General features: G+C 32.3%; 1 protein-coding gene across 1 annotated transcript in view; it reads left to right on the top strand.

The window, feature by feature from the left end:
- Window positions 1-16,946, top strand: part of LOC148306346 (uncharacterized) — a 33,848-nt gene extending 16,902 nt beyond the window's left edge. Inside the window, exons 2-10 of the mRNA XM_088265298.1 lie at window positions 7,617-7,720; window positions 8,073-8,279; window positions 8,701-8,815; window positions 10,163-10,235; window positions 11,024-11,171; window positions 12,231-12,366; window positions 13,615-13,764; window positions 14,801-14,961; window positions 15,891-16,946. Of these exons, the coding sequence (XP_088121424.1) occupies window positions 7,617-7,720; window positions 8,073-8,279; window positions 8,701-8,815; window positions 10,163-10,235; window positions 11,024-11,171; window positions 12,231-12,366; window positions 13,615-13,764; window positions 14,801-14,961; window positions 15,891-16,077 (1,281 nt within the window). The 3' untranslated portion in view covers window positions 16,078-16,946. The remainder of the gene's footprint in view (window positions 1-7,616; window positions 7,721-8,072; window positions 8,280-8,700; window positions 8,816-10,162; window positions 10,236-11,023; window positions 11,172-12,230; window positions 12,367-13,614; window positions 13,765-14,800; window positions 14,962-15,890) is intronic.
- Window positions 16,947-17,255: the final 309 nt, after the last annotated feature.

The following is a 17,255-nucleotide window of genomic DNA, read 5'->3' as shown; positions in this document are numbered from 1 at the left end:
AAGAAGAATATGGAAGTCTGGGCATTTACGGGGCTGACGACCATCATCACCAATATATGTCTCTTGTGAAGCTCTAGTGATTCAATAATAATGTTTCAAAATTAGTTATATACTTATGTATATATATGTAGAACTTTCAAGAATTTGAGAAGTGTGGTTGTCAATAATGGGTAGAATTGGTGAATGTAACACGTGTGTAAAGTGATCACTTAAAACAATCTATGACGGTCGTCAGCCCCTATAAATGCCCAGACTTCCATGTTCTTCTTCATATTTGATGAGATGTCAAAAAAAAATATATAATATTTTTTTAGATTTTTGTAGATGAAGAAGAATGTGGAAGTCTGGGCATTTACGGGGCTTACGACTTACGACCATCATAGGCGGGTTTAAGTGATCACTTAACACACGTGTAACATTCACCAATTCTACCCATGATTAATAACCACGCTACTCAAATATTCGGAACTTCTATATACGAGTACATGTATTGTTGAAATTCTAAACGCAGTGCTTGAATTCACTAGAATTTCACTAGAGACGTCTATGGTGAGATGAAAGAAGCTTTTATTTGAGCAGAAACGAAACTCTTATATTTGTATGTGAGGTTCGAATCCTGGATTATAATCACATATATGAGATACGCCAGAAAATATCCTTTTAATTTTTTTTAATTTTAGGTTTTAAATTATAATTGGTTCGCGACCCATAGTTTGGGAAACCATGAAAAACATTATTATCTATACATAGATGAAGAAGAATACGGTTGTTTGGTTATTAACAGGGTTTATACATTAACCTGTCATATACTGGTTTAAGACCTGTCGATAATGATGCTTATTTTTCAATTTCAATTTATTTATTTTTAACTAACATATACATTACAAACTAATTTTTTTTTAGACGTATACGTTAAAATAAAATATATGCAAGAACTATTGCTACAGGTGTAGAAGAATCCCGCTTCGGAAAACTCCTTCAGACACATGGAACAGATCAATATCCAATGAGATAATGTTCAACATAGCGGTAGCTCTTCCTACAGGCATAACCATCGGCAGGTTGGTCCTGTGTATAGAAATGTGAAACAATCTATGCCGATGCTGTCTCAGGTAACTATCGGGAACATACAGACCAATGTTCCGGATAATTTCAGGATTATCGATCATACCGCGCAACAATCGATAAAAATGCGATAAAAATTATTTTCGATGATGCTTATCTCGGCCTTGCATTCTCTTGCATTTTGCAATCGATTGCATTTTTTCTTGGACGCGAATCGTACAGCTCTAGACATGCTACAAGTTTCATATCCTTGTGTTGTATTGTATTTTGGTTAGACGGTCGATTTGGACACTCGATTACTCAATAATCGTTGTTAATTGCTTGGTTAGCGGTTTCCTGATAATTTGGTTCGTTTGTGGTTTGAACGCTGTGTTTGCGTTAGAACACAGTGCACATAAGCTTGTGCAAAAAACCGCAAAAGAGTACACGTCCTACTTTGTTTCATATGTACAGTGGTGGCCAAATGTGTAAGGTACCCCCTACAAAATTGTTTTATGTATTTAAATACCGCGACTCTTGGAATTCTTGCAATCTTTTCGGATTGGATCGTATTTTGATGGATTTTACCTACTATTTATTGTAATAAGACCTACCGACCTTCGACAGTTAGGGGTGTGGTTTATTCAAAAACACTCTTTTTACTAATTTCAAGGGTCAGTTTTACATGTGAAACACTGCTCTCACGTAATTTTAATCTGTGAAAAAGTACTTTTTTTTTTTGTTTTTTCATTTAAGCCTTCATTAATTTATATTAATATGCCAAAAAGCGAGATTTGAGTGAAACTGAGCGGTCTCAAATAATTTTATTGAATTCAGAAAGGTTGACCCGGGTAAAAATAGGTAAAAAAAATTAAAAGTTCCCAGTGTGCGGTTCAAATAATTCAAAATTTTTATGTTGCATTTACTTTCCAGTTCAGCAGCTTTAAAGCTAATACTAAGCTATAGCTTTAAAGACATACTAAGACGATTTTTTAATGATTCATTAACCGAAATTCAGTCTTTGCGACTTGAAGTGATCCCTTTTCTGTCAGTTTTCATAAGAACCAGATTAATTATTTTTTTTTTAAATTACATATTTATATATGTATATATATATATACTATATATATATATATATATATATATATATATATATATATATATATATATATATATATATATATATATATATATATATATATATATATATATATATATATATATATATATATATATTTATATATATATATATATATTTATATATATATATGTATATATATATATATATATATATATATATATATATATATATATATATATATATATATATATATATATATATATATATATATATATATTTATATATATTATGTATATATATATATATATATATATATATATATATATATATATATATATATATATATATATATATAGATATATATATATATAGTATATATATATTTATATATATATATATATATATATATATATATATATATATATATATATATATATATATATATATATATATATATATATATATATATATATATATATATATATATATATATATATATATGTATGTATGTATGTATATATATATATATATATATATATATATATATATATATATATATATATATATATATATATATATATATATATATATAAATATATATATATATATATATATATATATATATATATATATATATATATATATATATATATATATATATATATATATATATATATATATATATATATATATATAATATATATATATATATATATATATATATATATATATATATATATATATATATATATATATGTATGTATGTATGTATATATATATATATATATATATATATATATATATATATATATATATATATATATATATATATATATATATATATATAATATATATATATATATATATATATATATATATATATATATATATATATATATATATATATATATATATATATATATATATATATATATATATATGTATGTATGTATGTATGTATGTATGTATGTATGTATGTATGTATGTATGTATGTATGTATGTATATATATATATATATATATATATATATATATATATATATATATATATATATATATATATATATATATATATATATATATATATATATATATATATATATATATATATATTATATATATATTGTGGATGTTTCATATCAACTTGAGACACCTTTAATATTGCGCAACTTTACCATGGACCCCGATGCGTTAAAAGCCTCGGTTCAAAGTAGCCATCACATAATGTAGCTATTCCGTCGATACTGAAGTTCCTTTTCAAAGTGTGTGTATAATATAAACACCACTATCCTAGAATAACGACGGCATTAATCCCACGCGGCGAATAGTTTTAATGAGTATTGAAAGCCGACTCTTGCGGGCAAAAGGGTTTGACCAGTCTTACCCGACCATTAGTGTGGCCCCATGCGGGCAAGATTGCAGCCGGATAGGTATATTGACCTGACTTTGTACACGTCACGTGATTATAAGCATGCTTTGATAGCCGAAAAGAGAGGAGACAGCCGAAGTGCGATTCGCAATTATCGAAATCGAACTGCAATCGTAAGGCGTCGTCCTAATACAACGCGAATACGCGATCATCGCGCGAATTGACGATTGCACTGGGTGTCCTTATTATTAGGATATCTATTAGGGCCAATTCGTCGGCAGTTCTTCTCAGAACTTCGGCACGCGGATCTGACTTGGTAGGATGCAAGGGAGCCAGCAGCCGACAGAAAAGCCTAGAGACAGTTTGTGGACTCCATATGCTCTATCTCTATATATATATATATATATATATATATATATATATATATATATATATATATATATATATATATATATATATATATATATATATATATATATATATATATATATATATATATATATATATATATATATATATATGTATATATATATATATATATATATATATATATATATATATATATATATATATATATATATATATATATATATCTATATATATATATATAAATAAATATATATATATATATATATATATATATATATATATATATATATATATATATATATATATATATATATATAAATATACGTGATTATTCCATCTTATTTATTTAATATTACCCTGGACTAGTACCTTAAGCTCAGGATGACACCGCGTCATAATTATGCAGTGCCCTATGCACCACCGGGTGCGGATAATGGTTAGAAATATGAAAAAAGGGTTGGATACACGGGTTTTGTATCGTATTTTTTGTATGAAGTTTTTAATATTTTAACAGGTGATTTTCTAGTCAAATTATTTTGCAGTGTTATCTCTGATAATATTAATAATTAAATTTTGCCAATTTCCGAGGCCAGCTCTGCCTGTTAAGCAGAAAGAGACCAACTTGATAAATTATTCAACCCTAGTAATTAGCTTCAGAGCGCCGTAGACCTCGCCTCCATAACTAAGTGGGTGCCTATACTTTAGAGATCAAATACCCAAAAGCTCGTTTGTTTAGTCAAACAATGGGAAAAAGCTCCTAAAAATTGGCTGGAGCTTCTTCGAGTATTTAATTTTTACCTAATTTGCGGTGAAGCGAGGGAAACCAAATTAAATAACTCTTTGAGGACTTTGAGGGATATTTATCCTTCCCGACGCCTTCGAAGGGGGTTCGAGATGAAGTGTTGCCGGTTATTGCTTTTGTGGGCATACCTTCCTTAATATAATGATAAAAAGTGCGCGACAAAAAACGAAACGCTCTTTCAATAAGCATATTTTGAATACTAACCCGAGTTTCAAGTTGTAATTGCGTTTTCCACAGAAATTTCGGAAAATAGCTCCCAAAATGGATATATCAAATCATTTTTTTTAAAGGGAATTATTTGTGTTTTTTATTGTTATTTACAAAATTTATGAAAATTTTTTTAAATTTTTAAATTTATGAGGCGAATGTTAGTGGGAAAATAAGCAGAGGAAGACCGAGAAAAACATGGGACGATCAGGTATGCCAAATACTTGAAAGTGGTCAGGTTAGGAGTCGTAACAATCGGCGGGTATGTATGAGGAGATGCATAAACGTGGAAGAGGCGAAGAATGTTTGCAATGAAAGAGTGGTGTGGCGCTCTATTCTCTCTGCCTACCCCTGCGGAAGCGGCGTGATGGTTAGTTAGTTACTTCAATTTCATACTAAGGCTGTCCAAATTTAAAACACAGTAAGGGACATTTTTTTGTAGTACGTTTTTTTTTTGCATTTTTGGTCTAAGTAGAGTCTACTTAGTCCATAAATGCAAAAAAAAACGTACTACAAAAAATGTCCCTTACTGTGTTTTAAATTTGGACAGCCGACTATTTCTGGGAGCCTAGGCGGCTCGTTATTAAAAATAGGTATCAAATTGTGGTAGAGTGGGTCTTAACACATTTTAGTCGGGCGCTTCGAACAGTAGACTCTAGCCTATAGCGGACGTTTTTCGCGATTAGTGCAAAAATATATCGCTTTCTTAAAATTGACACAATTTCTAAACCAAATAATATTTTCGATTGAAATTTTCAAAGAAATCATTTATGACATTTGATCATCAAAAATAAATTATAATCATAATTTTTATTAAGTATTCCGTATTTCAAAATTTTAGAAGCATTGTAAACTATAAAAAATAGTCTTCCCCTCCGAGGTATCATTCCCTATACAATGCTAATATATTTAAATAATAACATACCAAACAGTAAACAAAACAGTGCGAGCGGTATGAAAAATAGTCCAATACGTGAAATGGTTCAAACTAAACTTGAGATTGAGATCGCATAAAAACTCTAGATTTCTGGGGATGCCTTTACAAGCGACACACTAGCCAATCCGGACAAGACATCTCAAATAACGTCAACAGACTATAGCCTAGCACCCAGGTAGCAGATTACCCTTCAACGCGTTTTATTTCACACTGATAACAAACCCGTATATTGCCGTTTCCCGCCGAAGACCGACAGTCGACAAAAACGGCATTTGCCGTGTCCCGCAGTTGACCGACAGTCCGCGAAAAACGGCAAATGCCGTGTCCCGCCGACAACGTGTTAATGGAATGATAAAAAGTGCGCGACAAAAAACGAAACGCTCTTTCAATAAAGCAAATTTTGAATATTGACTCTAGTTTCAAGTTGTAATTGTATTTTCCGCAGAAATTTCTACAAGTAGCTTCCAAATTGGATATATTAAAAAAAGAGAAATATTTTTCTTTTTATCTACAACATTTTGAGTGTGTCCAAATACTTGTTCACAAAATCTGGACTATCTCCAATTACAGGAGTTATTTTCATATTATTTTTTTTGACATCTCATCAAAGATGAAGAAGAATATGGAAGTCTGGGCATTTACGGGGCTGACGACCGTCATAGGCTGGTTTAAGTGATCACTTTACACGCGTGTAAATAATATAAGAGTTTCTGCTTAATAAAAAGCTTCTTTACATATCTCACCAATAGATGTCTCTAGTGAAGTTCTAGTGATTCAAGAACAAGGTTTCTAAATTGGTTCATATATATAGAACTTCCAACAATTTGAGTAGTGTGGTTTTCAATAATGGGTAGAATTGGTGAATGTTACACGTGACGGTCGATAGCCCCGTAAATGCCCAGACTTCCATATTCTTCTTCCTCTTTGTTTTTATTGTTTACAATACTACTTCAATTTCATTCTATATCTGTGAGCCTAAGCGGCTTATTATTAACCTTTTCGGGAGTACAAAAATTGATGTCCGATTTTCTCTGGGGAGTGGGTTCTTTTTACATTAAATCGATGTATTATGAAGATAGAAATTATGTTAAAATAATTTTAAAAAACACCTATTCGAAATATTTTTCAATTATGACAAAATTACACACAAATATCCACAGATGTCATTGCTATACAAGTCACATCATACTAACTGACAGACAGACTTCGACGTTCATTAACGTCTATACTCCTTTAAGGAAAATTCGCACTGACGTTCATTTACGTCCATACTCCCTGACACGTTAAATATAAGTATCAAACTATGGTAGAGTGGGTTAGAACTGAGAAACTCTGACTAAAGAGTCCGTGACACTAACCTCGGGACCACAAACCGAAACAAAACTATTAACTATTTATTTAAACATATTACATACCTCTACTACATAAGTCATATATATGTAATATTCCCGATGCGTAATTTCCATTACTCTTATTTGGACATGGGATTAAGGTCAACAAGACTGAACTGATACTGAGACTGGCTAGCTTCGAAAGCGGTAGACATTATAATTATGTTATAATAAAATATTTCTAGTGATTTTAAAACAAAGTTTCATTTTATTTATTTTTTTATTTTATTAATTTTGGATCCCTGACTGGATTCAATTTATATGTCAGGCAGCTGGTCAATTTGGGTATAAGCAATATATCGCGAGGACCTTATTCTAAAATATATGTGTATATTGGCTCCACATGTATTTTTATTATGTCCTCGTGTATTATAATGATGAATTTCTCGATAAAAATCGTTTTACGTTTTTTTCAGGGTTTCACTAATGCTGCAGTACAAAAATCGGGCACGTACGGTGACGATGAGCTTCCCGTATCGTTGAGCGACGTCTTCTACGTCGACGGCGAAGGAAACCAAATGTGAGCTTTCTATCATTTTATCCGAGCTTTCATTTTTTTGTAGTGCGTTTTTTTTTGCATTTTTGGACCAAGTAGAATCTACTTTGCAAAAAAAAACGTACTACAAAAAAATGTATCTTACTGTGTTTTGAGTTTGGATAGCCGAACTGCATTTGTGTTTATGCCCCCCCTGAGCATTTTACGTTTTGGTAGTCACTTTCTCTTGTACGACTACGATATATTGGGCGTGGAGAGACACGTGGCCCTCGCGCAGCCGGTCACTTATTGAATTCTACGTTCTATTGAGTAAGGTGCATTGAGACATTGTAGCAAGTCCCGTGGTCTAAGGGTTTTTTTTAAACAAATATTTCAGTTCTCTTCTTGAGCTGAAGGCCTTCGGATGCTCCTCCTTCCACCTGTCCCGCCTGGACCTCTCCCTGGGGAGCATGCAGCTGTGGGTGGGGGCTGGAGCGGGGGTGGCGGCCGAGGGTGGGGGCGCGCTGCTCGTGGAGGGGATATACAGGGCCGCCTACCCCTCCCTGCAAACACTACTGCCCGTCACGGCCGATGGAAGACTGAGGTATGTTTTTTTTTCAAATCATGTATTTTATCGTTTTTTTTTTCCTTAATTTTTTGAGAGTCGATAAATCGACGATTTTTTTCTTCCCTAAAACGTAGCCGTCGATATATCGACGATGACGTTTTTTTTTTAATTATTTTGTCGAGCTGGATATGTTTTGTCACGAGTTTGATCAATATAGTATGCCAAAAAAATCATGAATTTTATCGTTTTTTTTTCCTGAATTTTTTGAGAGTCGGTATATCGACGATTTTTTTGTCTTCTCAAAAACGTGGCCTTCGACATATCGACAATGACGTTTTTTTATATTTATAATTTTGGTTTTCGAGCTGGATATGTACTATGTCACGAGACTGATCAATATAGTTTTCCAAAAAATTACAATCAATGTCACCTCACATTACTGTATTTTTTTTCTTAGAGTTGTGTTTTCCGGTGTCAAATTGGAAGGTTCTGCAGGTCTACAGATCAGAGACGACTCTTTGTGCATACTCAATACAGATATCGACATCAACCTTGATGAAATAGTCCTCAGTGTAAGTATCACAATAAAATGTCTGTTTAATCTTTCCTATCCTGATCATCCAAAAATATACGTGATCCGAAGGGGGGTACCAAAAGGCCCCAGATTATATTTGTATGGAAATCGTATTACGCCGCCAAGTGAGTCATAGGTACCACGTCCGTCCCAACGCGCCGTCATGTGGCGACTGAACGCAGGTAGTGGGACACTAGATCAAACGAAAGCTGAGAGTTTATTTGTCTCGCTCTCTTGTTATGGTAGTACCACATTTATTAGAGTGCCGTGACAGGCGCCGTGGCGTAGTTGGGTAGACGCTTAACTGCGAAACTGGCGTCGCCGGTTCGATTTTCGCCAATTGCTAAATGATTTCAAGAAAGATTTATTTTCAATTGGTCTGGGTGTTTGTGATGTATTTTTTACATTTACCTACCCTATCCTTACAATCCTAGCAGCAGACAAGCATCTAAAATAGATGCTTTACAGGTTATCCTTTTAAACAAAAAAATAAAAAAAGATAATGTGTCGCTAGCAGATAAAAAAGTACGTGCTGAAATATATTGTGGGTATACTTTCAAAAAACGTTAACTCTAAATTCACTATTTGAATAATCTCTGTTATTTAAAGCTTGTAGCCTGAATCAAATACTCGCTATTGAACTTAAAGTTGAATTTACTTTTAAAACCACATATATATGACATTTCAAACTACTTAGTGTATTTTGCCAGTTTATAGAACGTTGAGAACTTTATAATATGCATCAACAAGTCAAAACTGCATATTTTGTAGTTGACATTTTTTGCCAGTACACCCCCAATATATGAGTAATATTTTTTTTTTTATTAAAAAATATATATATTTATAAGTTGCCTTAAAAAAATTATCCTTGCTTATTATGTACAAGGATTTATAGCATATTTAGTTTAAATGTCTTTAAAATGATAGTGAAATGTGTAAAGTTAATAATAAATAATGTTGATCCCTAAAAACAATACAATAGATACAATGGATTCAATATCTTATATCAATTAAAATTTGTCACATAGTTCATTTATGTCTCTTATTTGTCTTGTCATATTTTCTAAGTACATAGATCTTGCAACACTGACTGATAGTGCTTTTTATCAAAAAAAAAATTTACGTTATGAAATTTTAAAAATAAAAAAGGTTAAATTTTCCTTAGTACTATTTTTAAGTTTACCAAAGTTATGGCGTAAGTAGCTCTTATAATACTTAAGTTATTGAATAAAAATTCATATCTGGGGGATTTCAATCCCCCTGTTTGATCCAGCTAGGTCAATATGCTCCTAAATTCTTTAAAACTGATCGAGAAATGTATTTAAGTGTGTGATTTATTCCACAGGTGTCACATTATGTTCCTAAAAAGAATGGGGGAGAAGAAAATGTAACAAGCGAGATTTGTAAAAATTCTGTTGGTAAGTTCACATATGTTATGACCATTCAAAATCATTTCTTTAATCGATTAGGAGCTTGTGCACTGCACGGAATTTTACCATCCGGCAGTCCGGTTTTGAAAAATAAAAGCAACTATGACAGTTTAAAGTGATCGAATTAACGCGCAACGTGTTCACGCACCGATCAAGAGCACATATCCGAAGAAAGATGGACAAAAGCACAAGCCAATCATCGTTTTATCACGCTAACTGAAGTGCCGGACAGTATAATTTCGTATAGTGCCCAAGCGTCCATTTAGTCACGTTTTCTCTGGTCTTCCTCTACTTCTATTACCAACCACATTCGCATCATAAATTTGTTTTACTTTTTTTCCTTTCTTCACTCATTCGATTCACATTCCCAAACCATCTCAATATACCTTTCTTAATTTTATCAATAATGCTTATCACAGCCTTGCATTCTTTCCTTTTATCACCATTCGAACATCTATCATATAATGTTTTGTCGCACATTTGTTTAAGAGAACACATTTTGACTGTATTCAGTGTACTTTCTTCCTTCTTTCTATAACTCCATGCTTCTCTTCTATACATTAGGGTTGGAACCAGGACTCTGTATGTAACTATTATGACATTATATACACACAAAAAAATAAACAAAAAAAATTAAAAATTAAAACTTTTTTTTTATTTTCATAGTATTAACTCTTGATCATTTACCCATTCCTTTATTTTGCCTTTGGTCCATATTTTAGATTAACCTCTGACAATGGTTTGCAACGAATAATTAATTGATAATTTTTTTTCAGAAAAGTTGCCTCTAGTTCACAAATTTTCTAATGAGTTATTCTATCGGGTGCAACAAGAGCTTATAGCCCAGTTGAATGAAGTTCTACAAAAAACGACGTCAGTCAGCGAAATATTGAGCGGAAATCATCAGCTTGTTGAAGCTTTCAGGTAAGGTTACCTAAGACTATACAGGAGCTTTTAATATAGAAATTAAATACAAAAAATAAATAAATGTATCCTTTGGTATCTCAAAAAGAAGAATATTGAAGATGAAGAAACCTGGGTATTTTCAGGACTTATGATCTATATTAGGCTGGTAAAGTGATCACTTTACACACATGCAAAATTCACCATTGTACTCACGATTGACAACCACTCATACTCAATTTTTTGGAACTCCTACATATACCATTAATCTCATGACATGTGAGTTCACTAGAGCCATATATGTTAGACTGAAAAAGCTTTTATTCAGCAGAGACTATTTTTTTATTTGGATGTATGCACGATCCTAACCTGATTTTTTTTACATTCCGGGAATCGCCTAAAACAATGATTTTTACATTTTAATGCAGCTTATATTTGACCAATTTATTTATAACATTATGAGTGTGTCCAAATTCGTGAACAAGTATTTGGACACACTCAAATGTTGTGAATATTTAAGGCACATTATAAAAGCTCTTAGGAATTCTGAAAAAAATGTTTTTGGAAAATTTCCTTTTAATATTTTTATATTTATTATTCATAACTGATGTTTAAGAGTGATAAAAATTACACTAATTATGTCACCTAAAATAATTCTGTTTTATCCTATAATGCTAACTTTCCAGTAAATAGAGGAAAATTGAATGGTAAGAAAAATATTTTTTTTTTTTTTTTCAATATTCTTTATTCATTATTTGTCCACAAAAATTTATGTTTATATAATATTAATAATGTCCGCCTCCGTGGTGTAATGGTCAGCACGCTCGGCTACCGTTCTAGAGGTCCCGGGTTCGATTCCCAAGGGGGGTAAAATAAATATAAGCGATTTTTTCACTGTAATATTTATTCAATACTACCCTGGACTGGTACCTGAAGCGGAGGGCTGATCACCTTTCCTTCATATGTAAACGATCAAGATAACACTGCGTTTATATGACGCAGTGCCCTATGCACCATTGGGGTGCGGATAAGGGTTTAAAAAAAAAAAATATTACAATTTTTTTTAAATTTTATTTTTAGCACCCAAGTAGCAAGTGCATCCTCCGTAGGGAATATGGTGGTAGATTTGATATTGATGGAAGTAAGAAAGAACTTCCTACAGAAATGTATAGAAGTCGTACATCTTCCGGATCTTCATGCTAGCTTTAGCAGAAAGGTAAATTTACTTAAGTAATGATTTACAATTAATGATATATATGTATCTTTAAAAAAATTACAAATCTTTAAAAGTTTCTTGTAATATAAATTGACAATAAATAAACAAAAGCCTTCTCAGATTGATCAGACCTGATTTGTAAATTTTATTAGTTTAAAATACGCTTGGTAATTACCACTGTTTATAAAAATCTATTGTGACATATGTTTCAATGCAATTATAATAAACCCATAATTAAGAATGACATAATTAAGATTTTTTTTGACATCTCATCAAAGATGAAGAAGAATATGGAAGTCAGGGCATTTACGGGGCTGACGACGGTCATAGGCTGGTTTAAGTGATCACTTTACACACGTGTAACATTAAGAATTTGAGTATTGTGGTTGTCAATAGTAGGTAGAATTGGTGAATGTTACACATGTGTAAAGTGATCACTTAAACCAGCCTATGACGGTCGTCAGCCCCGTAAATGCCTAGACTTCCGTATTCTTCATCTTTGATGGGATGTCAAAAAATGATATGAAAATATCTCCTGTAGTTGGAGATAATCCAGATTTTGTGAACAAGTGTTTGGACACACTAAAAATGTTGTAAAAATATGATGATGATTAAAGCCTCTCCCTATTGTCCATGTTCCGACTGATAATTAAAAAAAATAATAAAAATCATAAGAAAGAGCTCCTACCTCCTCTTCGTCCTTCAACGACCCAAGTAAACAACTCTAAAATTTTGACTTATTCCTCATCTGAGGGTTGTGACCATTGTGGAAGCAGTGATGCTTCTCCAGTTATCCCTTCACTGCGCTGCAAGTAGCATTCCAACCACCGAGGTGCCTGCTGCTATCTTAACCCTTACTGGTCCAATGTCGAATCTCATTCGACATCAAATTTTTGCTCTTAGGTCCCATGTCGGATGTTATTTGACATTTTTTTCATCATTAGTATTATTTATTTAAATTCCAAGCTTACATTTTTGTCACTCGTATCTATTACAACAGTATGTGGAGCAGAGGACAAAAGATTTTTTACAAATGGAATATAACTGTGTACCTAGATTTTATTTTTATTTTTGGGGGACCGGAAAGGGTTAACTTGATTGGTTCATCGTGCGAGGGATCTTCCTCTCGCTCTCCTCCCCTCCAGGCTACCAATCACAACAGTCATTCCATCCTCATTACCACATAGTAAAACAGAATAGTAGTCGGAAGAAAAATGTGAATGATGTAATAGTAATTATTTTTTTCAGATAGGTCTAGTTACTGTCCACGGGGAATTTGAAACCAACGATGGCTGGCTCTTAGACCTGTCCACCATAGACCGAACAAAGGATGTTACAATGACAATGGGTGTCAGTAAATCTTCGTTTGTGGTATCCATGGGGTTATCTAGAATGCGAGTGAGTGCCCGTTTTTTCTTTATTCTAAATTCTTTTGTATACATGACATAAATTCAAATACAAAAAAATATTAATAAAATAATAATATAAATACAAGAAAGATCCCACAAAGGTATGGCCTGTGTGTGGGTATACAATATAATTTAGGTCATAGTAAAGGGTATAAGAGTATGGGTATTATAAGTAGAACTAGAATGATAGTATTAATATAAAATATTGTGCTTAATCTTTCTTCTGTGTATGTGTGTGAAAATACATATAAAGTCGAATAATCAATTACTGTAACTAACGTTTGGATAATCTAATTGGTCTTAGTAGGGAATTTGGTCTTAGCATTCACAGGGCTTACGACGGTATTTACTTGCCTTAGTCTAAATAAATGGTTTCGGTATCTCAGCTTATAGAAGTCTCGGTATATACAGGCCATATAACCTATCATACGCTGGTCATTGTTTCGTTATCCAATATATCCAAAAACTTAAAAGATCCATCTCAAACAGATGGAGGAAAGTGTATCATGTATTTTTATTTTATTTTAACCCGCAAAGAGTAACCCGCAAAGCGTCTATTTTAGATGATTGTCTGCAGGTTGATAGTAAGGAAAAGGGTAAGCAAATGTGAAAAAACATCACAAACACGCAGACCAATTGGAAATAAATCTTTCTTGAATTCATTTTGCAATTGGCGGGAATTGAACCCGCAATGCTAGTTTCGCAGTCGAGCGTCTACCCAACCATGCCACAGCGCAGATAATGAATGAATGCATAGCACAAGAGTAGATTCTTGTATCTAATACCTATGGAATAATATATTCCATTTCATTACTGATTAAATAACCTTCATGATGCAATTCTCTCTAAACAATGGTTTATATTATAGTAGACAAAGAATTGCTATCAATTGGCCATCTATCAACAATTATCAACTTGGTTTCCGTCACAAACACGGAAGTATATATTTTATATTTTAAAGTGACTCTTAACCTGATGATGGAACGGTTTAAGGCTTATTGATGTTACTTTTTAATTGTTTCTAGATCGGATTTGACGACTATCGACTTAAATTCATGAATATGGGACCGACGGGACGCGTGGAAGCCATTATCGGGAAGAATATGATCCATATGAAGATATCTGCAGGGGTGAACAAGTGGACCCCATATGCTACAATAGATGACCTCAAAATAGAGTACTTTGGGTAAATATATTGTCATTAAATAAATCTCGACCAGCTAAAATATTAACTTTCTTTAACCCTTTCAATGCCGGAAGGTATTAATATGGCCGTACCCAGCATACTGATTTTTTTCAACAAAAATGTGAAAGCTTTTAGAAAGATGACTGTAACTTTGATAATATCGGTGAATTGTAATATTTTAGTATTTTCATTAATTGATTCGGCAGTCACTTTGTGGTAAAATCTATCCATTTTTAATTAATGTTTTACTTACTAAATACCACTATTTCTTAAAATCTACTGCGACAAGTGTTTCGATGCATTCAGCAGACGGTGTTTGAAAATGATGCGGAATGCATCGAAACACGTGTCACAGTAGATTTTAAGAAACACTCGTGTTTGATAATGTCCTAATAAGACGAAACGTGTCACATATTAACATATCGCTCACTCCTTTCAAGAACGTCATAAATAAAAAAAACTTGATTTTTCAGGAGAACGTTTTTAAAGTTTTAAAATATAATACAATGTATTAAAAAGAAATATCAAGCCACTTCTTGAACTTTTTACTGTGCAACAGATCTTTTTAAGTAAAACCTGAAGGTTTTTTCTCCATTTGAAAAATATGTAATATATTTTAAAAAATAATTAAACAATACCGTTTCTTCAAAATGCAAAACCAACATTTTCTTTCTTGTAGCGGGTAAATATTGAGTTAAAAATATGCCTCTTTTGGTGAGATACAGTACATTTTCTGGGCATTCCGAAAACATGCACAACTGAAAATTGTCAATTTTTGATTTATGACGTTCTTGAAAGGAGTGAGCGATATATGTACAAAAATAAACGTAAAATTTAATCCAATAAACCTTGATTAATTTTTTATATATAACCTAACAATTTATAGAGGTCCTGCTGTATTTTCTTACATTTTTATAATATCTTTACAGCGATGTTGATATCCACATAACAGGACTTGGTCCATTGAACTGGCTTGTTTCCACCATATCCACCTGGGTCTCTGGTCACATTAAGAACATAGCCATTCCCCTTATGGAGACGCAGATCAAAGCCGAGATACAAAAAGCCATCGACAACATGAACATATGGGAACTCATAACCAAAGGAAAGACCTAGAAATACCATGGGCAATAAATTAACACATACAGTGATGTCTCGCATAGCAAACTATCTTTCTTGAAAGCGAGTGTTTTTGGCTAGAATTTTCACTCATGAATTACATGAAACCATAGTAACAATCCGCCTTTGTAGTGTAATGGTCAGCACGCTGGGCTACCGTTCTGGAGGTCCCGGGTTCGATTCCCAGGGGGGGTCAAATAAATATAAGTTATTTTTTCACTCTAATATTTATTTAATATTACCCTGGACTGGTACCTGAAGCGGAGGGCTGATCACCTTTCCTTCATATGTAAACGATCAAGATAACACTGCGTTTATATGAAACAGTGCCCTATGCACCATTGGGGTGCGGATAAGGGTTTTATTATTTTTTATTATTATAGTAACATTAAACATAAAGAGTAAATCCACTCACGAGTAGGCATAGGCTATGAAACTTATAAAGTTGAAGCCTGAGTAGGGACATGATAAGCGGTGTTGCATAAGCCGTAGCTAGATTTCAGAGTCACTTGGACGTTAGGTAATTTAAAAAAAATAAAAAATCATTCTTGACAACGATTTGGGAGTGTCCAAATACTTGTTCACAAATCTGGGTTTTTTCCACTTAGGAGATCATTTTTTCACATCTCAAGATAGATGAAGAAGAATATAGAAGTTTGGGTATATAGCATAACCGTTTAATTTGGATGTATGCAAGATCAGAACCCCGGATTATTTTTACATACTGGCAAACGCCTGAAAACATGATTTTCAAATATTTTTTTTGCAGCTCATGATTTGTCCAGTTATTTTTATTCACAACCCTATGGACCCTTTAACCCGGTGCCCTGTGCACCATTTAATGCGAATAAAAGGAGGGAGATTTTTTTTTGAAAAATCGAATAAAAAATTAAATAAAAATGTGTATTTTTTTGTTACAGTAGGTACCATACTCTACGCTACAGAACATTTTTTCTTAAACATTTATATTTATGGACATATGTCTTTATATTACTTATAAATTAAGTGTCGTATGCGAGGTATCACTGTATTAATATCTAATTTTACATTAATTGTTGTTTAATAGTTTTTTTTTATAATGCATCCTTACGATGCTGATTGTCACACAAAGTACACGCATTTAAATGAAAAGCGACTTTTATAGATTACCTCCCTGGTTCATTCTATGTTAAGAC

The sequence above is a fragment of the Brachycentrus maculatus genome, unplaced genomic scaffold (assembly GCF_059751285.1).
Source record: "Brachycentrus maculatus isolate JH-2025_06_01 unplaced genomic scaffold, ASM5975128v1 h1tg000244l, whole genome shotgun sequence".
Classification (NCBI taxonomy): Eukaryota; Metazoa; Arthropoda; class Insecta; order Trichoptera; family Brachycentridae; genus Brachycentrus; species Brachycentrus maculatus.
The sequence above is the reverse complement of the archived record's forward strand: the minus strand, read 5'-3'. Positions and strand labels throughout refer to the sequence as shown.